The sequence below is a fragment of the Nannobrachium achirus genome (assembly GCF_963921795.1).
Source record: "Nannobrachium achirus genome assembly, chromosome: 11".
Taxonomy (NCBI): domain Eukaryota; kingdom Metazoa; phylum Chordata; class Actinopteri; order Myctophiformes; family Myctophidae; genus Nannobrachium; species Nannobrachium achirus.
The window spans coordinates 9,685,107-9,712,229 of NC_137820.1; the positions used below are offsets into that span (position 1 = coordinate 9,685,107).

General features: G+C 43.1%; 1 protein-coding gene across 1 annotated transcript in view; it reads right to left on the bottom strand.

Annotated features, from left to right (window-relative positions):
- ampd3b (adenosine monophosphate deaminase 3b) overlaps nucleotides 1-25,522 on the bottom strand; it is a 37,816-nt gene extending 12,294 nt beyond the window's left edge. Inside the window, exons 1-7 of the mRNA XM_080736638.1 lie at nucleotides 25,340-25,522; nucleotides 8,890-9,106; nucleotides 7,766-7,940; nucleotides 6,342-6,507; nucleotides 6,009-6,228; nucleotides 3,961-4,090; nucleotides 224-418 (exon numbers count right to left, since the gene is read on the bottom strand). Coding sequence (XP_080592764.1) covers nucleotides 224-418; nucleotides 3,961-4,090; nucleotides 6,009-6,228; nucleotides 6,342-6,507; nucleotides 7,766-7,940; nucleotides 8,890-9,104 — 1,101 coding nt within the window. The 5' untranslated portion in view covers nucleotides 9,105-9,106; nucleotides 25,340-25,522. The remainder of the gene's footprint in view (nucleotides 1-223; nucleotides 419-3,960; nucleotides 4,091-6,008; nucleotides 6,229-6,341; nucleotides 6,508-7,765; nucleotides 7,941-8,889; nucleotides 9,107-25,339) is intronic.
- Nucleotides 25,523-27,123: the final 1,601 nt, after the last annotated feature.

Here is a 27,123-nt window from a genome sequence, read left to right on the forward strand (position 1 = left end):
AAAAAATTATTTAAACTAGTGAAAACAGCCGATTTACAAGCACACAACGCCTCGCACCGCGAGGCGTTGTTGCTGCTCTTATACCACCATTATTACTGGGGTTGGTGGGGGCCTGACAGTAGCCCCCCCGCGGGCCGCAAATGGCCCGCGGGCCGCCTATTGGGGAAACCTGCAGTAGACGTTGGGGAATGTCAGGTCAATGTTGTGCGGCGGCTATTCTTACAGCGTGCACGTCCAGCGAGTCCACGGTGAGATCGTAGGGGTCCATGGTGATCTGGTCAAACACCTGCTTGAGCGTGAGCTTCTGACCGCCCTTCTCCATAACGACACGGTCCGCCTCCGTTTGATACGTGGTCTGAATGAAGCTCAGCAGATGTTTCTGGTTCATGCAGGCTGCGGCGTGGATATGAGTGTCCACCTGAGTATAACGGGATGACAAAGGTGATGTCCTGTTGTCCTGTTAGGGATGGGACGATAAGCGATAAAAAAAAAACACTCGCGATAATCGTATCATGGAGATTTGATTTATCGTGAAATCGTCCTCCGTCATGCACTGGGATGAATTCACCTTTTATTTGCCGAGCTGCATATCCAGTACCATTTAAACCCTCTATTGGTAAAACGTACTTATTATATACGTACTTGATAGTTTTTTTTTCACTCTCTACCGAATCTCTTTGTTCTTTATTTGGTCACAATAATTGTGATATGAAATTTTCATATCGTCCCATCCCTGTCCTGTACAGCTATTTCAGCTATGTCTATGCGGTAAAATGTGATCGTATCGATCTCGCTATGAAACATCAGTAGCAGACATGTTATGTTGTGTTTGATTACTAATTTGTTGTGCTCCTATTCCTGCCGTTTCTTTGGTTAGCAAGTAGCACTATACAACAGGCTAGCCACTAGCCAGCCACACATAACAACACTACGTCATCTGCTTTGCTACTGTTGTGTTGGTCAGACGGTGAACCAATCACAGAAGACTGCCTCTTTGGCAATGCCCATCCCAGAAACTGCTGCAGTTGGAAGCAATTTCAGACTGAATAATGGAGTGAAACGAAATGTCAATTCAGGCTGAGTATCAGGCTACTTTTGCTCCACTACAATTATTAGACAACTTTAGTTACTAGTTACTTTATAGATTTGGATTATTATTACAAAACATGCATTACCCACTTCAGCCCTTTATACGGTACTGTACATTTCTGCCATTTGAAAACAGCCGACCCACAAGCTCCTGTGACGCATTGTGAGCTTGTAGATCTGCTATTTTCCAAAGATTTTTTTATACATTTTATACATCTGAAAACTTGTGAAACGGCACAATCTGCATAATGAGTACTTTTACGTTTGGTACTTTAAGTACATTTTGATACCAATACTTTTGTACTTTACTCAAGTACATTTTTACTTGTAACGGTATTTCCACATTACATCCATTAAAAATATGATATATTTCACTTATACTGTACTGTAGTATTGGTTTTGGTTGTTTTTTGTAAGATGTATGTCTATAATCTCTGCCAATTACTTAACCACCCCTCCAAACGCTAGCCCCATATAGAACCTCACCCGTCGCTGCGTCCTGTTGTGCTCCGAGATGAGGTCCTAGAAACATGGCCACCGGAATCTTGCGACAGCCTCCACATCACAGTTGGAAAACACACAAAACGAAATTTTGTCCAAAAAGTAACGGCAGTTCCGAGCTCCCAGGTTGTGAACAGCGGTACATAAAACTTGAACCGCGGCATGAAACAACCCCTTAAAATCGCTAGTTTTGTCAGCCGGTAATGTTTACAAGCCTGGAAGGTGCAGCCGGAATGGCAGCATTAGCGCCCTCTCTGGTCGAACGTAGCCCCAACCGTCGCTGCATTCGAACAGACATTCGACCAGAGAGGGCGCTAATGCTGCCATTCCGACTGCAACTTCCAGGCTTGTAAACATTACCGGCTGACAAAACTAGCGATTTTAAGGGGTTGTTTCATGCCGCGGTTCAAGTTTTATGTACCGCTGTTAGGTTTTCACAACCTGGGAGCTCGGAACTGCCGTTACTTTTTGGACAAAATTTCGTTTTGTGTGTTTTCCAACTGTGATGTGGAGGCTGTCGCAAGATTCCGGTGGCCATGTTTCTAGGACCTCATCTCGGAGCACAACAGGACGCAGCGACGGGTGAGGTTCTATATGGGGCTATCCAAACGCATGACCCCATTATGACTGAAATGGACTGAACAGATCGGGACAGTGTTTTCTGCTGGTGTTTCAGTCCGAGTGTATCAAAGGGTGCGTTTGGAAATGCGCATCGGGTGTGTGCTCTGTGTAGTGAGTGCCTAAACCTAACCCTAATCCCTAGCCTAATCCTAACCCTAACCTCACTAAAACTATACCCTAACCCCAACCCTATCCCCTAACCTTAACCTCAGTAAAAGTATGCATAAACCTAACCATAACCCCTAACCCTAACCACACACCCGGTGCACATTTACGAACGCACCCTTTGATAAACTCGGACTGAATCACCAGCAGAAAACACTGTCCCGAACAGATCAGTGGTCTTTGGGTGTAGCCTGATACTTCAGTCCGCACATCACCACCCCCTACTGGTGGGTGGTTTGTAGTGTGGACTGAAGCTGCACATATTTTAATCTATTTCGAACGCGCCCGAGGAGCGGGCGAATTGAATGGGCCAATCAGGGTTGTATGCTTGGGGCACGTGGTTTGGCTGCTCCCGTCCCAGCCCCCTCCAAACAGAGCTCTTCTGCCCACGTCAGAGCAGTGTAGGCCCACGTGAGATTCACTAGTGGACTCTGATTGGTGTCCTCTGCCCACGTGAGAGTCTAGTGGACTCTGATTGGTCCGTGAAAACTGTCATGGCGGAGTCAAACTCGACTCGAATTATTTTAATAAACTATATAATAGTGCCGTTTCATTACGTTTTAATACCATTTTGCACTAACGTAAACATGCAGTCATATAATATGTTATGAGAAATAACGTATTTTTGCAATGACACGCCACGTCGCCGTCGGAGGCTCTAAGCGTGTGTGTGTGTGTGTGTGTGTGTGTGTGTGTGTGTGTGTGTGGGTGACGTCAATAGGCTTTACCCCGCCCCCGGCGAAGTAGAATCTCCGTCCCCAGTTTCAGACTCAAATCCCAAAACGAAGTGTGTGATTGAGACGGACGCTAGCAGTCAGGCTACTTTGGGTGACCATGATTGTTACAACACAAAGTTACACAGCGTGACATTTCAGTGCTTTGATAGAGGTCAAAGACCACTTTGTACCTGGATTAATTTCTTCAAACCATTTCCAGAAGAAGCACGTCCAAATAATTAACCCGTTTAGAACGGGTACACATTATTGTGTATCATTATTTTATGCTTTAACTATTGAAATAGCAGATATACAAGCTCACAGCGCGGCACCGAGTGCCGCGCTGCGAGCTTGTAGATCTGCTATTTTTTTAAAATCGTGAAAATTAGAATTTTGACCCGTTTCTATAAGTGTCTTTTGAATCCTTCTAAGGTTTTTTGAAAAACCTATGTTTCTATAATGTCAGCAATCTGGCCAGCCATCGTCAAAGAAAAGGTCCTTTTCACTTAACTGGAGCTCAGTTAGTCTGTTCTTGAGAGAATACTATGTCAGTGGTTCTCAAACCTTTTCATTTGAAGGACCCCCAAAAGGATTTGTATTTGGCCACGGACCCCCATCTCAAAATATCTAGTTCCAGGGACCACCCAGTAGCAAAATTTGAGTTACAAACGTTCGTTTTAAAAATACATATATTCAAAGATTTGCACACATTTTCACGACTTTTTCAAAAATAGCAGATCTACAAGCTCACAGCGCGGCACGTGAGCTTGTATATCTGCTATTTTTCAATAGCTAAAGCATTCAATAATTCTAGGCCTAAATTAAACTGTGTATAAAATGCCAATATTGACCCGACCACTGTACCAACCTTTCTGACATTGTAGAAGTCTCTGTGTGGAACTCTTTTCAGCTCTTTTAGCTCTGCCGTTTCATTCATCATCTCGTGCAGGTAGAACTTGGAACCCAAGAAGTTCAGTCGTCTGTGACAGTAGGTTTTCCTGTAAGACAAGAAGCATGTTGTAGGAGAGCCTATCAATATACCGGTAGCTACTCTATGAAAAATGTAATATGGAAATCCTCTGTGACATAAATATCCGTATTTGGACTAGTCACACGATAATATTTCTGAAGAAACATGATAATGTGATGACGTTCTGGCACCTCATTGGAAGGCTTTGGCTGACACCGTTAGAAACATCATCTCGTTATCTATTTTGTTTAGTAAGAAATCATCGCGTCATCGCCTTATATCCGCAGAATATAATCACGCTGCAAGTAAATCTTAGTTTATAAAGACATAGTACTTATATAGCTAGGATATAACTAGACGCCTCAGGGCGACAAGCGATGCTACAGATGTTCTATCAGTCTGTCATGGCAAGTGTCCTCTTTTTTGGCATAACATGCTGGGGTGGCAACAACAGAGCAGGTGACACGTTTAACCTAAACAGACTGGTGAAGAAAGCAGGCTCTGTCGTTGGGTCCTCTCTGCAGGGGGTGGAGGAAGTAACCAGGGTGCGCACTGCGAAGAAGCTAGATTCCATCTTGGAGAACTCCTCCCACCCCCTCCATCTAGAGATCACCAGTTACTGGAGTAAGAGAGGAAACGACCGCTTTACCTACCCAGTACGGAGATGTGAGAGATTAGGAAAATCTTTTGTTCCGGCTGCCCTTAAGCTGTACAACGAGACACATAACGGACGCTTGAAAAGGTCTCCCTTCCTAACATAGACTTACGGAACCATTGCTGTATTGACTTTGACCTCTAAGGAACAATTGCTGTATTGACTTTGACCTCTAAGGACCTTCCAGGAAGAGTGCTCATGTGCGCCTTGCGGTGACACGCTTCCTAGTTTCTTCTTTTTTTCGCACTGATTTTTGACACTGCACTATTAGGTTGTTAGTGTTGGTAGTTCTGAGTATTTTTGCTTTGTTTAACATTGACAGTGAGATACTTGTTTGCACTAACTAGCATTGACTGCTATGGTCTCTTTTGCAAGACACTTTATGTATATATTCTTATATATTATTCGCCCCCTATATTGATGCACCTTCTCCTTATTGGTACTGTACTGCTCTTGTCTTTGTTTTTGTTTTTTTTCCCTCTTATCTATCTTTCTTACGTCTCTGTAAATTTGTAAATAACTGTATACTGCTGTGCTACTACTGGACAACTAAATTTCCCCCTTGGGATAATAAAGGTATCTATCTATCTATCTATCTAAGCGACCTCGCGCCACAGTGATGTGGACATCAGGGATGTGGACATTAGGGATCTCCATATATGGGCATAAAAGGGATTTGTTCCCCCTGGCATCACAGGGATCTCTCTAACAGGGCATCATTAATATTGATGACATCAGGGAACTCCATATATGGGCATAAAAGGGATTCTGTTAGTGTGACATCACAGTGAAGCCAGAGTGTGATGTCAGAGCGGCAAACTCATTCTGTTAGAGTGGTTCCCCTGACATAACAGTGACATCAGAGCATGATGTCAGAGCGGCAAACCCATAGACCGTAAAAATGTGTACACATCTACACGGACGGACGGACGGACGGACGGACGGACGGACGGACACAGTGTGACGTTTCTCATACTAAACTGCGACCTTCAGGTGCAATAACTCAACTGGCAAAAAAAAAAAAAGGCTCTAACACGTCTTTACGTTTATTTTCAAGCCACGTTGCTTCAGCTAGAGGTAAAATCCCTTCTAATCTAGGCTGCATGCTAATGTCTTCAGCTCAAAGTGCTTTTGGAATGGAATGAAAGTGCTAGTCCCAGGGATTTAGTATTAGACAATGAGATGTGTGAGATCATACAGTATGTTGTTTTACTTCTATGGGTAACAAGTATGCTTCTCAAAACAAGTATAAATCAGGCTTAATGATGTCTAAAAGAAGATGTGTTCTCACGTTGGGCCATCTGCGATCATGGCTAGAATGTGGCTCATGTCGATGGCGAAGGTCTCCAGGTCTGGGTAAGGCAGGCTGTGGGGAACCTGCTCTCTCAGGGCCTCCGCGTCCTTGTAGACATACACGATGCCATCTTTCATCTTCAGCTCATAGTTGAGGTCCTCTGGCAGGCCCTCCATGGTGTAGGGGTCCTCCCCTTTCTGAGGACAAGGCCAGTTCTCTGCAGACAAAAAAGACCTTGACCTTTTAGGCCAGAGGCGTACGCCAAGTTTTTGACACATAAGACCATGACAGATCAGCATCATCAACACCATCCAGCACCCCCCACCTCACCTGGCAAGATCTCATCCTCTTCCTTCCATTTCTCGTCCAAGGAATCGCGGAGGAACTTGGCAGTGGTCCTGGGGAAGCGGTGGTAGGCCAGTTTGGAATACTTCTCTCTGATGAACAGCGCTTTCAGAAGAGTCTGGGCCGCTTGCTCATAGGCCTCCACTGTGGTCTGCAGAGGTGTCAATTATCATCACAGTTTATTTTAGTCCGAGCGTTTCAGGCAAAAATCGTGCACTTTATGAAAGAAGCATGAAATTTGGCACACAGTTCGAACAAGCCACATGGAACATTTTGGGCTATAGGGGCATCGCAGATTTGTCTTGGGAAACTTGTGGGAGCCAATCAAAGTTGGGCTCTCATAGACTTTACTATAGAGGAAAATAATACAAACAATAAATATGCTTTAAGTAGCATGTGAGGGGTCACACTAGGTGTTTTTCGGGATTCTGAATCCAATGCAAGCATTTGTTTTGCACGAAAAACATTCCTTTCCGAGAAATGGCCGCCACAAAACTGTGAACAGTGATGACTCATCACTAAACCATAGTTTTATGGGGTCCGTTTTTAGCCCAAGGAATGTTTTTCCTGCAAAACAAATGTTTGCATTGGATTCAGAATCCCAAAAAACACCTAGTTTGACCCCTCACAACATGCTACCTAAAGCATATTTATTTTTGTATTATTTTACTCTATAGTAAAGTCTATGAGAGCCCAACTTTGATTGGCCCCCACAAGTTTCCCAAGACAAATCTGCATTGCCCCTATAGCCAAAAATGTTCCATAATATGGCATGTTCCAACTGTGTGCCAAATTTCATGCTTCTTTCATAAAGTGCACGATTCCATCAAAATACTGCCCGAAACGCCTGGACTATTTGGGAGGAAGAGTAACAGAAGTGCCCTTGACCACACTAAAGTCAGTCTTATTAAAGCCCCCTTCAGCCAATGGAAATCAGATGTCAGCCACTATGTCAGCCAAGTGGGCTTGGTCAGTTCCAAAGTAAACACCTACTCAGCTACATCGTGACTTGTCCCTCTGGACGATGGAAATGGAAGATCATACTTTATGAACCTTTTAGCCAAACACCGCTTCAAAAGGAGCTTGAAATACATTTAGATTGAAATGTTTTCAATCAAATGCACTTTGTCAGAAATAGGTTGGCACCAGAATACATTAGCCTTTAGGAGCTTATGTTTGATTTTATTTTTTTAAAAGGTCCTCTTCTCAAGAAGATTGTATTTGGTACTTTTAAAATTTACTTTTATGTCTTCCGTACCTGGAAATATTCCTTAAGGCACTCCTACAATGTTTTGGAGGAAATGATTTATGATTCTTACCGTACTGATTCTCACATCATGGGTACTCAGAGACATTCATCCATCAATCACTTTGAATGGAATGAGTTTATACAAGTAAACGTGACTTACCCCAGCGCAGTAATCACCACTGATGGTGACTCTCTGGAACTCTGGAACGTTGACCGGGACGGGGGGTTCTGGAGTTGTGGGGGTGAGCAGAGGAGTGACCCCATGAGACCAGTCAGGAGACACTGGGATGTGGAGGAACATCGACTGAGAACGCTTCTGCCTGAAACTGTTCTTCCTGGAGACACAGAAAACACATTGCTGATTGGTGTACATTTAGAGAGATTAAAGAGGCTATCACCAACACACACAGACACTGGTTTTCATGTGTCTAGGAGGTTGACAGTACTTCATTAGACCCCCTGGTGTGGTTGTTATGAGCAATTATGTATTGCCTTTCTATTTGGGTTTTAGCTGTAGGCTGCCACCTTGTGGGGTCAAACGTGCCGGTCCAAAAACACACATACTTATTACATCACAGAATCAACCCCTCCCCTAATTACCATTCACCCAACATACGTGGGTGTGGCTAACTTCAGCTGGGTCACCACCCACCATGACAACCACGCATACCAATGAACTGGTGGGTGTGGCCACATAAAAACATAATTTTAACTCTTTCTGTACACTTTTTTGGAAAGAATCTTCCTTCTAGTATAATCATAATACCTGATAATCATGTTTTAGAGGGGGGGGGGGGGGGGGGGGGGATCATGGCACCACCTCTTTAAAATAATTGTTTTAAATATTTTTGTAAAAGTCTATGGGGAAAACGAATGGGAGGTTTTTTTAGTGGCACCAGTAAACCACGACCACTGCTATGCCCTAATAGCAGTGGTTCTCAACCTGTGAGTCGGGACCCCCAGGGGGGTCCCCAGATGATTAGCATCATGTGCAACATTGTTTTCTCACTCAACAGTAAACAAACCAACATAAAGTTTAAGTGTATAGAGGGTATATCTGCAAGTTTTTAAGTGACAATTTAAGGACTTTTTAATACCTCTAAAATTAGAGGCAGAAATTGGGAAAATAGCCGGTCTACATGCTCACGACGCCTCACAATGCATGTAGATCTGCTATTTTCACAATAGAACCGTGTTGTACAAAATGTAATGCCTCAAATCTTAGTGCTCGTCAGGGTGGGTGGGGGGGGGGGGGTCCCCAGCTAAAAGATGATTAATTCTTACTTCTTGACCGACTCGGCCGACTCCTCCAGCTCCTTCTGGAGCTCGTGCTCGCGGTCCTGGTGGAGGCCGATGGGGCAGTCCTCTGGCACGTTGAACATGGCCAGCACCTCCTTGTTGTCCTCCTCCTTCAGGGCCGAGGCATACACCTTCTCCGCCAGCAGGCGCACGTTTTCGTCCACCTCGCTCAGCGAGATCTTGGGGAACAACCTTGGCATCTCTGAGGTGGATAGAAAGAATAATAATCAGTAAGACTCCCTAAACGGGAGATAAGCGACCGTAGGTGGCTTATCTCCACAAATAGGGCAAAAATTTGTTTTGATCTGATCCATGTTGATGACATGAGTGTAGACATGCTGTGTAGTGATATTTGTGATTTTAGGGCAAAAACTGTAGGAGCAGTGTCCAAAAATGTGTTTTAAAAATCGGCCTGAAGGTGGCGCTACAATAGGGCCATGTGAGAAATGAGGGGTGGGGTCTCCGCGTTGCCTTGGCGGACGAATAGGTACCGGCCCCGGCTCTCCCGGACGCTCCTAGCCCGAGTTACGGCATTTTATGTGCGCTGCAGTGGCAGGGGGTCCTCCACTGGGGGCGCCACCACTTTTGCATCCGTTCTGGAGCACCAGGAGTCGGTGGTCCCCGGGAATTCCCCGTGAGCAGCCCCGTTGGGGTGGTCATTTGGTCATTTTTGCACATTTGGTCATTTTTTACAGCTGGGGGTTCCCCCAGGGACCTGGGGGTCCCTGGGGCTCCGGGGGTCCTTGGAGGTTGTAGTTTGGCAGGCAAGGAGTGTGTGTGTAAAATCTGGCATGGATCGGGGCAACGGTTGTGGAGATATAAGCAGGGAAAAGTGTGACGTGTGACGTGTGACGGACTCACTCACAGACAGCCGGTGGAGGTTTCTACAGTAAGTAGCTCCCTACGGTCGCAATCACTGAATGCTCTACATAAGATAAGGTACAGCTGTGTGTGTCAGTGTTGTCTGTCTGTCTGTATAGATAGATACCTTTATTATCCCAAGGGGGAAAATTAGTTGCCCTGAGGCAGCACAGCAGTATAAGGTTATTTACAAAGTTACAGAGAAGTATGACAACCAGTAAGACTCCCTAATCGGGAGATAAGCGACCGTAGGTGGCTTATCTCCACAAATAGGGCAAAAATGGGTTTTTCCAAAATCTTCCTGATCCATGTTGATGACATGAGTGTAGACATGCTGTGTAGTGATTCCCGTGATTTTAGGGCAAAATCTGTAGGAGCAGTGTCCAAAAATGTGTTTTTAAAAATCGGCCTGAAGGTGGCGCTATATGGGACAGATTCATGTTGATGGGATGAGTGTAGACATACTGTGTAGCGATTTGCGTGATTTTAGGGCAAAAACTGTAGGAGCAGTGTCCAAAAATGTGTTTTAAAAATCGGCCTGCAGGTGGCGCTAGAAGAGGGCCATGTGAGAAATGAGGGGTGGGGTCTCCGCGTTGCCTTGGCGGACGAATAGGTACCGTCCCCAGCTCTCCCGGACGCTCCTAGCCCGAGTTACGGCATTTGATGTGAGCTGCAGTGGAGGGGGTCCTCCACTGGGGGCATCACCACTTTTGCATCCGTTGTGGAGCACCAGTAGTGGGTGGTCCCCAGGAATTCCCCGTGAGCAGGCCCGTTGGGGTGGTCATTTGGTAATGTTTGCACATTTTGTCATTTTTTACACCTGGGGGTCCCCCAGGGACCTGGGGGTCCCTGAAGCTCCGGGGGTCCTTGGAGGTTGTAGTTTGGCAGGGAAGGAGTGTGTGTGCAAAATGTGGCATGGATCGGGGCCAGGGTTGTGGAGATATGAGCAGGGCAAAAGTGTGACGTGTGAGGTGTGACGGACTGACGCACGGACACCTGGTGGAGGAGTGGGGGTCCCCCAGGGACCTGGGGGTCCCTGAAGCTCCGGGGGTCCTTGGAGGTTGTAGTTTGGCAGGGAAGGAGTGTGTGTGCAAAATGTGGCATGGGTCGGGGCCACGGTTGTGGAGATATGAGCAGGGCAAAAGTGTGACGTGTGAGGTGTGACGGACTGACGCACGGACACCTGGTGGAGATTTTGGTAGTAAATGCGACCTGACGGTCGCAAAGATAAAAAAGAACAGAACAAGAACAGAGTACCGAGTACAGTAATTACAGTAAGAGCACAAGGTACAACAGGAAAGGGAACGAATAATATATATACATAGTGTCTTAAAGCACGACTATCAATATAATACAGTGCCCAAATCAAAGTGACCATAACAGTCAATGCTAGCTGTGTCAGTGCAACAAGTATCTCTACATCATGTCAAACACAAGCAGAAATAATAAAAAAAAACTACTAACACAACCTAATAGTGCAGTGTCCAAAGGTCAGAGCGATAAAAACAACTAGCAAAAGAAAATGAAAATAAACAAGAAAGGGTGATGCGGCATGACGCACAAAAAACACCCTCCCTGGAAGGTCCTTGGAGGTCAAAGTCAGTGTAGATATAGTTCCTGTAAAGAAAAAAAGGCTACCGTCGTCCTACGTTAGGAAGGTAGTCCTTGTCAATCGACCGTTGTGTGTCTCGTTGTACAGCTTGAGAGCAGCCGGTACAAAAGACTCTCGCAGTCTCTCGCATCTCCGTCCTGGGTAGGCAAAACGGTAATTTCCTCTCTTACTCCAGTAACTGAAGATCTCAAGATGGAGGGGGTGGGAGGATGTATATGATATGTATATGAGGCTGAGACTAATCTCTCAATTTGATTGATCAGTGTGAATCTTTTTTTTAAATATATTTTTGGGCCTTTTTCAGCCTTTATTTGATAGATATACTGACAGGAAATGGGGAGAGAGATGGGTGGTGTCACAAACGTTGTCGGGATCGGCGGGACTCGAACCCGCGACACACTGTCAGGCTGGATTAGCAGCCTAGGTGCCCAGACGGCTGTCCGAGCCAGAGGCAAATTTCTTGTGCACATTGCCAGTAGGCCAAGGAAATAAAATTCCTGAATATTCTGCATACAGCATATATTGTGGATATTATTTCTTTCACATTTCACTTTTGCAAAGTGTCTCGGATGGCTTGGCCACACTGTTCATTTAAATCACAGAGTGGTCAGCAACAGTGGTCTTTTTTTACCAGCTGTGACAATGTGACTGGTATTGAGTTCCTTTTCACCTTGTCAGTCTGTGTGTGGTGTTTATGCCAGATTAGTGCCACTATTAGTGTCATCACAACGTGCAAGATGCAATTAAAGTGTGTGTGGTCTGAGCAAGGGCGACAGAAGTAGAGGACCACAGATAGCTGATACCGTATTCGCTCGCGTATACCATTCGCAAGGGCCTACCATACCAGTGACGCCCATGGTTTCTGAGGGAATTCTTTTTGGGAGCACAGGCTGCCTATATCCATATCTGCTGATTAATATCGACTGAATCAGATAACCACAAAACAACTTGATCCAAGCCTAGCATTTACAGGAGGCCTGGCATTTAGGATCCTCTGCACTCGACCCCAAAAACTTCACACTCAAAAATAGGAGGGGGTCAACAGATAGTAACGGTTACCATTCGTTATCATTAGCATTGCTACAACATGCTAAAAAGCTTCCCGTGGACATTTCTCAATAACCGTAGAGATGATTCAAAAACTGTTAGACCACCAGCACAGACAATTTTACTAAAATTGTTAGTACTCACCATTGGCAATCAGGACAGACATATTTGTGATATGAATAATAATAATAATAGGTCTGTGTTGTTGGATCCTAATAACATGATCCAGTGTTCATAAAGTGTCACATTTGTGGATTTCAATGTTTACATTACAACATCTGCATTTCAGTTCAGCGGATTGCAATCTGACACAAATAACACACTGTAGGTTGCCCTAGCAGCCAAGGCTCCAAAAAAGTTGTCCAAAAATACCTTTTAGGCCTTTAGGGTGTTTTATTTTTCCCAGATGACAAAGTATGAACAGTGGCAAGGCCTTGAACAAACAAAACACTAACGACAAATTGACAAAAAGACGAGATGGAAACTAGAAAACAAATTAGGAAACAACCCAAAACTTAAGAAACTGTTAACAGGCAATAAACCCTATCATATGGGCTTCCTGGCAGCTCTCCTTGGGTGTTACCACCTTGCTTCCCAAAACCCAACTGAATCACTGGCCCTGCAGCCTCCATCTTATACCAGGCAAGACTAAACCAAGCAACAGTTAGAGCAATTGGTAACCACTTTACTCAATAACGGCAAACTACGGCCCATGAGTTGACTTACACAATTATGCGGTTTTGCTAAACCAATTCCAATATATTATAGATACACTTCAGGCGCCACACAACATGAAGATAGGAGCATACAACATAACATAAGAGCTCTTGAACATAAAGTCACCCCTCCTGCTCTAGCACTTGGTACCTTCCCCCACTCAGGGGATCACCAGAGCACTGCAGGAGAGACAGGTGCCACCCCATCATAATTAAACACCCACGATTACCACCACCACAATGCAAAACACTTCACACATTAAAATATTGGGAAATAAATACGTTATTAAGAACAATGTTCATGAACAACACTCCCCCCAGTCATTTCCACGCCGGCCGGCAAGTTAGTCAAAGGGCAACTGTAAGGTGTGTGTGTGTGTGTGTGTGTGTGTGTGTGTGTGTGTGTGTGTGTGCATTGCCCTCAATCCATGTGTATTTGTATAGGGCACGGGCTGCCCTGTGACGCACACACAATAAAATGCACCAGCCCATAAATTCATCATCTTGGCTTTTGAGGGGCAATTTTTGACAGAGGTCTTGAACTCACAATCTCCACATCTCCAGTTCCATATGCTAAACACACTGAGCCACGGAAACTGAAGTCAGGAGTGTACTTGATCTCCTGGACCTTTTCAACACATGCATCAACACGACGTGATGACCTTTTGCAGACTGTTGGCACCAATTCTTTAGCTTTATTAGCCAAAAGGTTTGTTTTTATATTTATACTTCACATCATAGAAATAGAAAAGTATGTTGGTTTGGTAAAGCAAAGCCCTGCTTCATCATACAAGATCGTCGCACAAAACTAGTGAAAACAGCCGATCTACAAGCACACAACGCCTTGCGATGCTAGTTTAGTAAATATTTTAGGTGATACATACAAAACGAACGGTTTTGGACATAAAAGGTTTCCACCCGACAATGACGATACTAGGCATGTCTTTACTTCAACACAACAATCGGCTTGAGAATCAGAACGTATACCCGTGTAGGCTATACTATTTATTTATTATACACTGGTATATCATAAGGAAAATTAAATGAAGCAACCCTATATTATGCTGTCATTAGCAGGCTTGAAAGGTGGCAAACAAGCTAACCAAACATTATCTTAGTGGTCGTAGTCACAAATGCCCAACAGTAAAACATGACAGCCAAGTATATTGGGTAACAGTCTGGGTGTAGGGGTGAACAACACCTCAGCTCAGGGACGTGCTGGGCCCCTGATTCAGCCCGGGAAAAAGAGTTGGAGAGGCCCTCATTGCACGCTATAGAGAGATCTGTCTCTATAGCGCTGCTGCTACTCAAAGATTTGCCATTTCAGATCATGACAAGTGACAAGCCAGTGGGCCAATTACATGAGTTATATTTCGTCGTTGTCGGGTGGAAACCTTGTATGTCCAAAACCGTTTGTTTTGTATTTATCATTTTAAAAATTATTTAAACTAGTGAAAACAGTCGATCTACAAGCACACAACGAGGCGTTGTGTGCTTGTAGATCTGCTGTTTTCACTACTTTTGTGCAACGGCCTTGTATGATGAAGCAGGGCTTTGCTTTGCGAAAAAATGTACAAATCTGAAACTTGGAGATACAAGGTTTCTGCCCGACAGTGACGATTTACTTTTTTGGCCGCCCAGCCCCCAAAACGGAACGAAGGCCGACATTTTTTTTATTTTATTTTTTCAAATAGCCGGCCTGGACCGGCCGGGAATGAACCGGCCGCTCGGGAGTTGTCCCGCTTTTCCCAATGACCAGCACGTCCCTGCTCTCAGCTCCAGTTGCAGGGCTGCTCGTCTTTCTGGCTGCTTGTGCTGCCAGCTTCTTAAGTAGGTTCCAATAAACACAACTACTGATCAGTGGTTGTGACACAATAATAACGATGGGAAGTGGGAACTCTGCATTTGTGAGACCAAAAGGGCATGTTTCTGGGGACCACAAAATACTCAAGAGGACATGGTTTACTACTGTACATAAAGAAATCAAGTTGTAATAGCTTACGAATATACGAATATAACATGGGTATTAACTCATTTAATGCCACCCTTTCACCACTAGAGGGGGCCAAGTGTGCCACAGACAATCCCATAGAGATATGCTGGTATATGCAGAAGCCCTGCAGCCATGACTTGCCTAAACACTTTCCTTTGTGCATGTACAGGAAGAGGATGAAGTTAGCTTGAAGTTAGCTATTGGCTACCAAGCATTTTAAAAGCCTTATTTTCGTCAACTTAGCCATGATTAAACCTTGCACACCTCATGCATGGGAAAAAAACAGAGAAGAATGAGCTCTAAAAAATCCAATGCAATCCTGGATTGCATTGTTGTGGGTTTGTGCAGTTTGTTCACAGCTTTCAAACAAAAAAATCCGATTGGAAATCCGTTCAGGCATTCTTGAGATAATAGCCATTATGTTTTACACTGTTGTGAGCTTGGAGGTCTGCTACCTGAGTTGTATGGGGGTTGTATGGGGGTTAAACAAGCAAAATCGCGATTGAAATCATGTTCACTAGTTTTGATGGGGTCCAAAAAAAAAATTTAAAAAATTTTTTTTCAAAAAAAAGTTTTTTTTTTTTTTTTTTTTGAATCACGTGTATACACGTGATTGGCACTGTGGGATGCGCTAATATATCACGTGTATACACGTGATTGGCACAGAATGAGTTAATATATTTTAGGTCAGTGTTGGATCCTGATACAGTAATCTATTAAATCGATTAAATGAAGTAGGACCATACATGAGAATTTTGGGTGGCATTTCATTATTACAGAAAACCTTTACTGTAAAATAAAGTGTTTCATAATTCATACCATGCATTTGGTTTCCCAGAACCTTGCATTGGGAAAGCGGTTGTGTTTATTTTCAGTGAAAGAATTCTGGGCTGTAGGCCTACTTATACTGTGCCCATTACTGGTCCTATTAATAGCACATATTCTACTCACCGATATTTTCATGTCCTGTCTGGCAATAGAGGTATTTTAATATTTGAATCATTTTGGCCATTGTCAGACCGACACTTTGTTTACATTCTAGTCTATAGACTAGGATGTAAACAAAGTATCGGCCCTACAATGAAAAAGTTGTATAGCTCCTTTAAGTAAATATAATTTAAATACATTTACTGTTATAGGCTGCATTGCTTCCTTATACAATTAACATATACTGTAGCTTTACAACTATATTTATTATAATGTACTGTGCACCTACTATATTTGCAATACCATTAAAGGACAACTTTGTTCTTTTACAACAAGGGTTCATATTTTAGATTGTAATTAGAGAAAAGAAAAAGTGAGTGTTAAAATGTTTTCATTTGCTTTGTTCTATTGTTTTATCGCATTTACCGTGCTAAAATGTGGGGCATGCGTACGCATGGGGGCATGCGTACAAGTGGCTAAATATGTCTTTTTAGACACTATAAGCCAGCAGTTTCTTTATTGCTATTTACTGTAACACTTCTAGCCCCCATAAGTCACAACCAACCATGAAAGGTTGCGTTGTATCTTGGGAATGGGCTTATTCTGTGTAAAATGACATATTTAGCCACTTGTACGCATGCCCCCAACCACTGAAATAAGAATCTCTAATACAATAGAAAGAAGTAAATTACGTAATTTTAACACTCATCTTTTATATTCTTTAATTACAATCTAAAATATGAACCCTTGTTGTAAAAAACGAAAGTTGTCCTTTAAATACTATATTATAATACGAATGTAGTGTACACAGTTAAAGCCTGTACAGTACACTCATAATCTGTTATTATATTTACACTGGGGTAGGGTCAGTGGTGAAAGTGAGCCGGAACGGCCGGAACCCCCGTTCCGTTAAAACATTTGGGGCCGGAACGGCGTTCCGTTAAGACGAGGAGAAGCCAGCTGTCAAAATCCCATGTTAAACCTGCCACAAACACACGTCCAGGAAGAAAACAATAGCCTATACCAAAGTCAGATTAACATACAGTAGGCTACACAAGTGTTACTAGTTATATTTTCTGATAAAGGGCTTCTAAATTATTCCCGTGGGTTTGTGTAGGTCAGTGTGATCCAGTCTGTTTGCGTTTCAGTGTTTGTTTGACACGGAGCGCACGGAGCTAATAGAGGTGGGACGTTCGCGAACGAATCAAGTCTTTTGAACGGCTCTTTGAAATGAACGATATGATTCGGTTCACAGTAGGGAGCCGTTCCTTTCTAATGAACAGTGGCCGTCTTTTGAACGGCTCTTTGAAAGGAACTGATCCCAGAGATCCGGCTCACTTCAAAGAGCCATACATCCCATCTCTAGGAGGACTCATTGTGTCTGTCTGTGCCTGCATGGATGCGGCCTTAAGCTAGATGCAGAATAGACAGTGGAGTAGAATTAAAAGTAGGTCTATTGGAAATACTCCAGTAAAGTAGGCTAGGCTATACTTAAAACCTGTACTTAAATACACTACTTTAGTAAATGTACTTAGTTACTTTAGATAACTGGTTATAATAATATTAATAATAATATGGGTAATAATATAATAAATATAATAATATATATATATGCTTACCCTTCTGTATGGAACAATGAACAATATGAAGAGGCTTATTATAGATATTTCATTTAGGATTTCAATCATGTTTCATGTTACAGTAAGTGTGTTGCCTAATTCAGGTGTAGGACCTGTAGTGTTTTACTGTTCCAAAATGCATTTTTCTATGCATTTCAGGGGTTTTGGGGGGTTAGAGCCTCCCAATTTTTTCCGGCCGCGCAGCTTCGCCACGCGGCCAATTTATGACAGTTCCGGCAAGAATTTCAAACCACTTTCACCCCTGGGTAGGGTAAGTATAATATACGTAGCCCCTGCCTGTGCTACAGTGTAGTATTATGAGTATGTGGCATAGCTTGTTCACTATGCTGACGGCCTGACGCTATATTTAACCTACGGTCTAAGCCGTTGGGATGTTAGCACCTCTGTTCCAACATACCATGATCAGAGATGTGTGGTTATTTTAAACCGTGATACCCTCGACCATGGACAATTATTATTATTAAAACAATCTAAATTGGTGAAAATACATGATCTACAAGCACACCCGCCTTGCTGTGATATTATATTGACGATATAATAACAATATAGTCAGGGTTGCATCTGAATGTGTGTCACTTAAAAAAAACAGCAGCACCATTACTAGCTTGCTTTGGAGTCAATTGGTATAGTGATTGAGAGTTTAGATTGAGAATATGGTATTTAGTTAAAATGTGCGACAGGAAAATGTCTCTGGATTGTTTAGGCTTGCATGGTTCTGAGGCAGTAGCAAACTGTCCACTCTACAACCCCCTCAATTCTACCGAATCCTAGAAAAAGACGTCACAAGACTTCAACGGGTCCCGACCAGTGTTGATTTCGTCGACTAAAACTATGACGAAAAATGTTTGTCGACTGCGTTTTTTTCACTGACGAAAACGAAATAAAAAACGAAATAAAAACTAAGCTGTGATGACTAAAACTAAGACTAAATATGTTGACAATTTCGTCAACAAGATAAAAACCAGACTAAAACATTAGGGAGGGACCAGTGGAGAAGAGAGTCATTTTATGTTTGGTTGCTCTCAGGTGTTGCGTGCTGAAAATAGCTGATCTACAAGCTCACAACGCGTCGCGCTGCGAGCTTGTAGATCGGCTATTTTCAGCATGCAACCAAGTGTAAAATCAGTCGTTACGATGCCGTCAAGGCCTGCCAAAATACATTTTAGTTGACTAAATCAAATGTATATTTAGTCGCCTAAAATCTCATGATATTTAGTCGACTAAAATTAGACTAAAACTAAAACTTTTCAGGTGACTAAATTATGACTAAAACTAAATTACATTTTATTCAAAAGACTGACTAAAACTAAATTACATTTTATTCAAAAGACTATGACTAAAACTAAAACTAAATTACATTTTATTCAAAAGACTATGACTAAAACTAAAACTAAATTACATTTTATTCAAAAGACTATGACTAAAACTAAAACTAAATTACATTTTATTCAAAAGACTATGACTAAAACTAAAACTAAATTTGTTGTCAAAAACAACTCTGGTCCCGACAACGTTATCGACGACAGGTATCTCTTGCCGAAAAAGCTCCCTGTCGGTAACAGATGCTTTCCGCTGCCGACATTGATGCGGTTAAAGGACAACTTTAGTTTTTTACAACAAGGGTTCATATTTTAGATTGTAATTAAAGAATATAAAAGATGAGTGTTAAAATTATTTCATTTACTTCTTTCTATTGTTTTAGAGATTCTTATTTCAGTGGTTGGGGGCATGCGTACAAGTGGCTAAATATGTCATTTTACACAGAATAAGCCCATTCCCAAGATACAACGCAACCTTTCATGGTTGGATGTGACTTATGGGGGCAAGAAGTGTTACTGTAAATAGCAATAAAGAAACTGCTGGCTTATTGTGTCTAAAAAGACATATTTAGCCACTTGTACGCATGCCCCCATGCGTACACATGCCCCACATTTTAGCACAGTAAACACGATAAAACAATAGAACAAAGCAAATGAAAACATTTTAACACTCACTTTTTATTTTCTCTAATTACAATCTAAAATATGAACCCTTGTTGTAAAAAAACAAAGTTATCCTTTAAGAGGTGCCTTTAGCCAGTGGCGTAATTCACGTTAATGTCACAATGTGAATTAACACAGAGTTGGGACATTCAGCAGGACTGTATCAAGTCACAAACTGTCCGATGTTGTTGACTTTCACTCTCCCACCAAATACTGACATGCAACTCTATCCATCCCGGAGCTTTCAACAATCCCAGGCGCCTTTTGCTGTTGATGCCTTGAACCCCTGGCCTGGCCCCCACAAGGGCCCTTTTTTTTCATGCCTGCCAGTCAACACACTCGCCTTTGACAAGCCCGCATTCCTGACGAGCCTTTTCTTGCACGTGCATGCATGTCCCTGCAGGAGCAACTGTGCTGTCTCATAGACGATACCTTTTCAAGCCACATATCCCATTTATAGAACCCTGACCTTACAGTCAGACAGCCTCTTAGTCAGGGTATATTAGGATATTTTAACAAGCGTTTTACTAGATAGTTGTGATGTTTGTATAAGCACTTCAGAGAGCCTGTAACTGTGCCTCACAAAAGTTACGACAGGAAGCTGTCATCTGTTTGTCATTTCCGTCAATGAAAATATGTTTTAAAAATAAATTCAGTTTCTGCTAAGCAGCATGTCAGGTATGCTCAGGGACGTGCTGGCCATTGGGAAAATCGGGACAACTCCCGAACGGCCGGTTCATTCCCGGCCGGTCCAAGGCGATGCGAGGCGTTGTGTGCTTGTAGATCGGCTGTTTTCACTAGTTTAAATCATTTTTTAAAATGATAAATACAAAACAAACGGTTTTGGACATATAAGGTTTCCACCCGACAACGACGAAATATAACTCATGTACAGTAATTGGCCCACTGGCTTGTCACTTGTCATGATCTGAAATGGCAAATCTTTGAGTAGCAGCAGCGCTATAGAAAGAGATCTCTCTCTATAGCGTGCAATGAGGGCCTCTACAACTCTTTTTTTCCCGGGCTGAATCAGGGGCCCAGCACGTCCCTGTGCATAAATCATATTCAGTAGGACTTATTTACGCGACTGTAAAGGTGAAACGGAAGTGGGGGGCAGGTGGGACATCCCCTTTATTTTTATCGCATTTTCAGTGCTTCCTATAACCGTTAGGCGGAAGCATTGAGTGAGCCAACAGTCTGTCGCATACGAGAGATCCTCAACTTCCCCAACCCATAAAATTAATACATGGCCCAAAAATAATGACCACTCTAGAACTACAGTAGGTAAACAAGCCCCATTGTTACTACAAGGCTGCATAGGTTTATTCCAGTGGTTCTCAAACTTGGGGTCGGGACCCCCGAAATTATTTTGTGGGGTTCCCAGATGATTAGCTTAATGTAAAAAAAAAGATGTCTCACTCAAGGGTAAACAAACACATAAGTGTATACAAGGTATCTGCACTTTTATAAAGTGACGATTTTCAAGACCGTTTTAATACCAAACTGGCCAAACTGTTAAATATTAAGTAAGCAAGAGGCGAACATTGTGAAAATAGCAGATCTACATGCTCACAACGCCTCACACTACGAGGCGTTGTGAGCATGTAGATCTGCTATTTTCACAAAATGTCTGTGGAACCGAGTCACATTAAATGTAACACTTACAATTCCAAGTGCCTGTCAGGGTGGGGGTCCCCAGTTCATATATGTTTATTTTTGCGGGCCGCGGCCTAAAAAGGTTTGAGGTTACTATTCAGTATAAACATCTGTCTCTTACCTTCTACTCCGTTTCGGATCATGTCTGATTCTCTCTGCCACTGAACTGAGTCTCGAGTTAAGTGGAAGTGAACTTCTCAGTCTCTGTTGTTGTGTGCCTTATTTGGGCTATCTCTGAACAACCCTGATGCCCAGAACTTCAGTGACTAGCCTGGCTCTTTGTTGTACCTCTGGTTGTGTTTCTCTGCCCTCTCTCAAATAGTCCTCTCAGGGCTGTCTATCAGCCTGGACTCTATCTTTGTGTCTATGATGATGTCTCTCTATGAGTTGCCACTCTAATGTCTGCCTCTCTCTTGACTTAGCAGGGCTTTTTATCTGCTCGGTGTTGCTGAGAATCTCTCATGTATGATTCAGCTGTTGGCTGTTGCTGTCTTGGGTGTCCCTCTACCCCTCTATTTTGGGGTGTTGTGTGGCGTCAGGGTCACCTGCTAATACAAGCAAGTATGTCACAACTGGCTCCCCTCACATGGACGAGGCAGCGGTTGGTTCGCAAGCTCAGTGTGGGCAACAAGGGAGGGAACGAGACACCCTTGCTCTCTAAGCATGCCTCTCGTAAGTTCGTAACTGCACTCCTGCAGTGCCAGTTGTTCGGAATACTGGAAGACTAACTGCTGTTCTTGCAATCAGGGGCGTCAATTGCAATTGGGTATGGCAGGGGTATGCAGCTGCCATACCCTGGGGTCCAGGGGGGAGAATACAAGTTACTTTAAAATATAAATCCATGAATGTCTCATTGTCTGTCTGTGCTGGTTATGTTGTTAAATTACAGTAAAATAACTACAAATGCAAAATTTAACAAGGTATTATAATTATATTCTCCACACTTTTATTCTCCCCATCTTGATAGAATGGTATATTCCCAGGTTACGCAGGTCAGCTGCACAGGTGCAATGCATTATTGTTAATTGTGGCACGTTTACTATATCATGTCAAGTTTAGCTGCACTTGAACAACTGTTCCAGACTGCCATATCCAGCCCAAGAAACCATAGAAATGTTTTTGGGAAAAAAAAATAGAATGTACTTCTTAAAATAAATGTATCATGCCTGTTGCTAAGGTATGGCAACATGACTGGTGTCTTGCACGCGCGCCTTCGCGCGGGTGCAAGACACCAGTCATGTTGCCATACCTTACCTTTTTCTGAACTGACGCCACTGCTTGCAATATTTGTGAGTTGTTCTGAAGAAGGCAATACAAAGGTCAGCTGCACTTCTTGGATTAATAAAAGGTTTGAGTACAGCTGCGGCAGGCAGTTAGGTCAACTAAACTTTCCTTTGTTGATAGCTGCGTGCCATAGAAGGGAGTCAGGAGGAAAGGGAGTCTGTAAGTGGGGCAGGAAGCTCATATAGGATTTGATCCTTGGCCAACAGGGACAACATGTGAGCAAAAAATGCTGAACATAGCTGCTCTGCAAGCTCACGAGCATTTGCAACGTGTTGTGCCTCGGTTGTGATCTTGTAGATCTGCAGATGGTATTTCTGCTACTCTGTATACAAATTATAATAATTTAAAAATATCTATTTTATTGTCAATTAAATTGATTCATTTGCTAAGGCCTAGAATTATTGAATGCTTTAACCAGTGGAAAAATAGCAGATATACAAGCTCACAGCGCGGCACCGAGTGCCGCGCTGCGAGCTTGTAGATCTGCTATTTTTGAAAAAGTCGTGAAAATGTGTGCAAATCTTTGAATATATGTATTTTTAAAGCGAACGTTTGTAACTCAAAATTTGCTTCTGGGGGGGTCCCTGGAACTAGATATTTTGAGATGCGGGTCCGTGGCCAAATAAATATCATTTTGGGGGTCCTTCACACGAAAAGGTTTGAGAACCACTGACATAGTATAGTCTCTCAAGAACAGACTAATAGAAACAAAGGTTTTTCAAAAAACCTTCGAAGGATTCAAAAGACAATTATAGAATCAGGTAAAAATTCACGATTTTTCAAAAATAGCAGATCTACAAGCTCGCTTGTGTACCTGTTCTGAATGGGTTAACTGTTGCACACATAATGAAGTGGCCTGGGTACAAATCTGGGTCAACTCTTTTGAGAGCTAGGTCCTGGCAAAGGGCCCAGCCCTCTGGGCCATCTGTCCTTCAAGAATAAAAGACCAACGACTATTTTGTACCCACTGCAATTTAAATGGATTATTTCTCGGCACTTCAGAGAGCAAAACTGACCCCATGTCTGGTCTTGTCAAGTGCTATGTTCAGGGTTCCAGGGGCGGGCTGGCCATCTGGCATACAGGGCATTTGCCCGGTGGGCTGGTAGGCTAGGGGGCTGGGGGGGCTGGTGTAAAAAAAAAAGAAAAGAAAGAAAATAGCCAAAGTTCTGACACATTTTGGCACTAATCATGTTCATACTCCGCTGTTTGGTGGTGAGAACTGTATGTTATACAATTTATGGATTGTGTAGTTGTGTATTATCATTTGTTGTCTGTAAAAGTTGTGGTTAAACACTTGTGTATTTATATGTGCCGCCCTCGACCGGTAGAGTATCTTTGCGCGCGTTGGTTGTGGGGGCTGGTCTGGCCAAGATGCCAGGGCTGAATTTTAGTCCCAGTCCGTCCCTGCAGGGTTCCCACACATTTTACCAATTAATTTCCAAAACTTTTCCAGAATATTTAACCCAATTTCCAGGACTATATAACAATAATTCAGGCAGCTCAATAACGAGTGGCTTACTCCTATGCGCAATGCCCAAAGACAGGTAGTGTATGCCACAGATATAAAGAGCTAGATGCCTCGTTCGCCTCTGCAGTTAATTGGAGCAATGTGCAAAAGTTCTAGTCCGGACTTCCTGGAAAAACTAAGGGAACGCTGTCAGTCAAAGTGACTACTGGCCAATCACAGCGTGCCTTTTCCGTGACTTATCCAAGGACCACAATTCAATTCAACAGAGCCAGTTCTGACGTTGCGCTGCTCAGCTGTTCTTACAGGCTGCATACGTAAAGATCAGCCCCCACCTGTCTCTGATTGGCTTACCGACTTCCGTAGGTGTGACGCACACGGAAGCGATGAACACGGAAACGATGAAGATTCCCTTAGTTGCTCAATGCATACGCCCCCTAGCCGAAGGAGGCGTCTACCTTTCTATGTCTATGGTGTATGCCAGTGGTTCTCAACCCTTTCAGGCCGTGACCCCCGAAATAATCATGTTTTAACTGGGGACCCCGGCACCCTGACGAGCACTAAGAGTTGAGGAATTTTGTACAACACGGTTCTATTGTGAAAATAGCAGATCTACATGCTCACAACGCCTCGCGTTGCGAGGCGTTGTGAGCATGTAGATCGGCTATTTTCAAAATTTCTGATTTCTGATATTTGACAATTTGGCCCATGTTTAATTTGTCATTTCAGAGGTATTAACACAATCAATAACCAAAGACAACGCATAGCTATTTTTTCCAGGACCTTCCAGGACCCTTGATAAATCCCAAAACTTTTTCAGTACTGGAAAAATATTTTTCTAATTTCAAAATATTTCCAGGAATTCCATGACCGTGGGAACCCTGTATGTTTCTGTATAGAAATTGCCAATGCAACTTGTTACGGTCCGTGCTTTTTTCACAGTCAGCTAAACAAGATTCCGTTGCTGGTGTTACAGAGTTATAAATAGAATACGGTGAACAACGAACTGGGTTTTGAATGTTACTGAGTACAGAGGGAGGGACATGAATAAACACTGGCAAATTAATAACTCTCGTAGCACCACAACTGCCATGTTTACACAAGCAGCCAATCCTTTGCTGGGAATGCATTAAAGCGCTCAAGCTCAAGTCACTGTTGTTGAAAAAACATCATACAATTCACTAGCGATATAGCGCAACACCGATACCAACACCGAATGTAAAATAAAAGCTTCTTGGGAGTTCATTTTACCTGTTTGCTGTCGTGTTTTGACTGATGTGGGTCTGTGGGTACGTAGCCCTCTTTTCCTTTGTGTTCAAACACTGGCATAAACCTAACACTACACGGCTACAGTGACAAACTGGTTTCCTTGGCTGTACAATACCTGCCTAGTCCAAGGCACTACTGTCCCACCAATCCCGGTTACTGCCCTGGCCACACTCCCCTTCCCTTCACAGCTCTACCCTTCTCCAGTTTCACTTCATCATCTTTATCGTCTGAGCATGCATGTTTTGAGCATATTTTTAGGGCTTATCGCAGACGCAGGGGCTTGTCGAGGGAGGGCAGGATGTTTCTTGTTTACAGTACGTTGCACTCTCAGGTTCTCCCAGCCAGTGCAATGAGCGCAAGTGTTTGAAGCTGGCACTCCTTCCAGTTAGTGTGGGGCCTTAAGGGGAGCAATTGCAAATTTTGTGCAAATTTGTCTTAAAGCGCCAAATTTTGCACAGGTGTAGCCCAGGGCATGCTCTAATGATTTAGAAAACGCCCACAAAACTGTGATTAGTGATGAAAAGTGATGAGTCATCACTTTTCATCACTAAACCATCGTTTTCTGGGGCCATTTGTAGCCCATGGAATGTTTTTTGTGCAAAACAAATGCTTGCAATAGATTCAGCATCATGACAAACCCCTAGTTAGACCCCACACATCCTACTTAAATACCCAGAAAAAAAAATGTTTTTCTGGGTATTTTCCTCCTGTATAGAAAGTCGATGGGAGCCCAACTTCAAGGTTCAAGGTTGTACTTTATTGTTACATCTTTTGTACAGGTACATAAGAGTAAAACGTATTTTTGTTCGGCTTCCTTCAGACAACTTGATTTGGCCGCTGTGGGGACCCCAAAGGTCGCAAACTCGGGCGCCCTAGCTAAATCATTAGAGCATGCCCTGGGCTACATCTGTGCAAAACTTGGCGGTTTAAGACAAATTTGCACGAAATTAGCATTTGCTCCCCTTAAGGCCACACACTAAGTTACAATAAGGCATAGGCTAAGAGCTATACCCTGCTGTGTTACTCCAACTGGAAGCCAGTGAACTCCCTTCAAAACAAAATCATACTTGTCAAGGGTTTTCATTGTTACATACATGAGACAAAAACAGTATCGACCTTATACTGTAGACATGCAATTGGGGGAAAACAAACAAAAGCTACAGTCATTGAGCGTTGTTTTGTGCTTCAATGAGGCTTTTAACGGAGATACAGCAAAAGAGTTGTTCGAGACAGTGCATGCATGGCATATTATACACTTGGTTGCGCACTGGTGTCATGCACCCAGAATAGCAGATCTACAAGCTCACAATGCAGCTTGTAGTGCATGACACCTCCATGCAACTAACCACCCTTTACTGGGTGAGTGACCACAACACTGTGATGCAGTGCACACTTGTGAATGCACCACACATTATCCTATAGGACCTATAGTATTAGTATACAGGGTTGGTAATATTGTTCAACTGGAGTGTCATTTTCAGATTTTCATGACATGGACTGCATATTTTGCAAAAGCAAAGCTAGTGCTTCATTGCTTAATTTAGACAGATTGCAGAGACAGGAAGGTGAGAGCGGAGATGGGTTAAGACATGCAACATAGGTCTACAGTTTGAATAGAGCAAGGGATGTTGCAATTGTGTTACTGGTGCACTACCGCTCCTATACTCTGATTATTGATTAGATAATGTGTGAAAAAGAAATGTACAAAATATATAGAAAGTGGCGCTCAGTGGTGGGCAACAGGCCATAAGATCACAGACATGCTT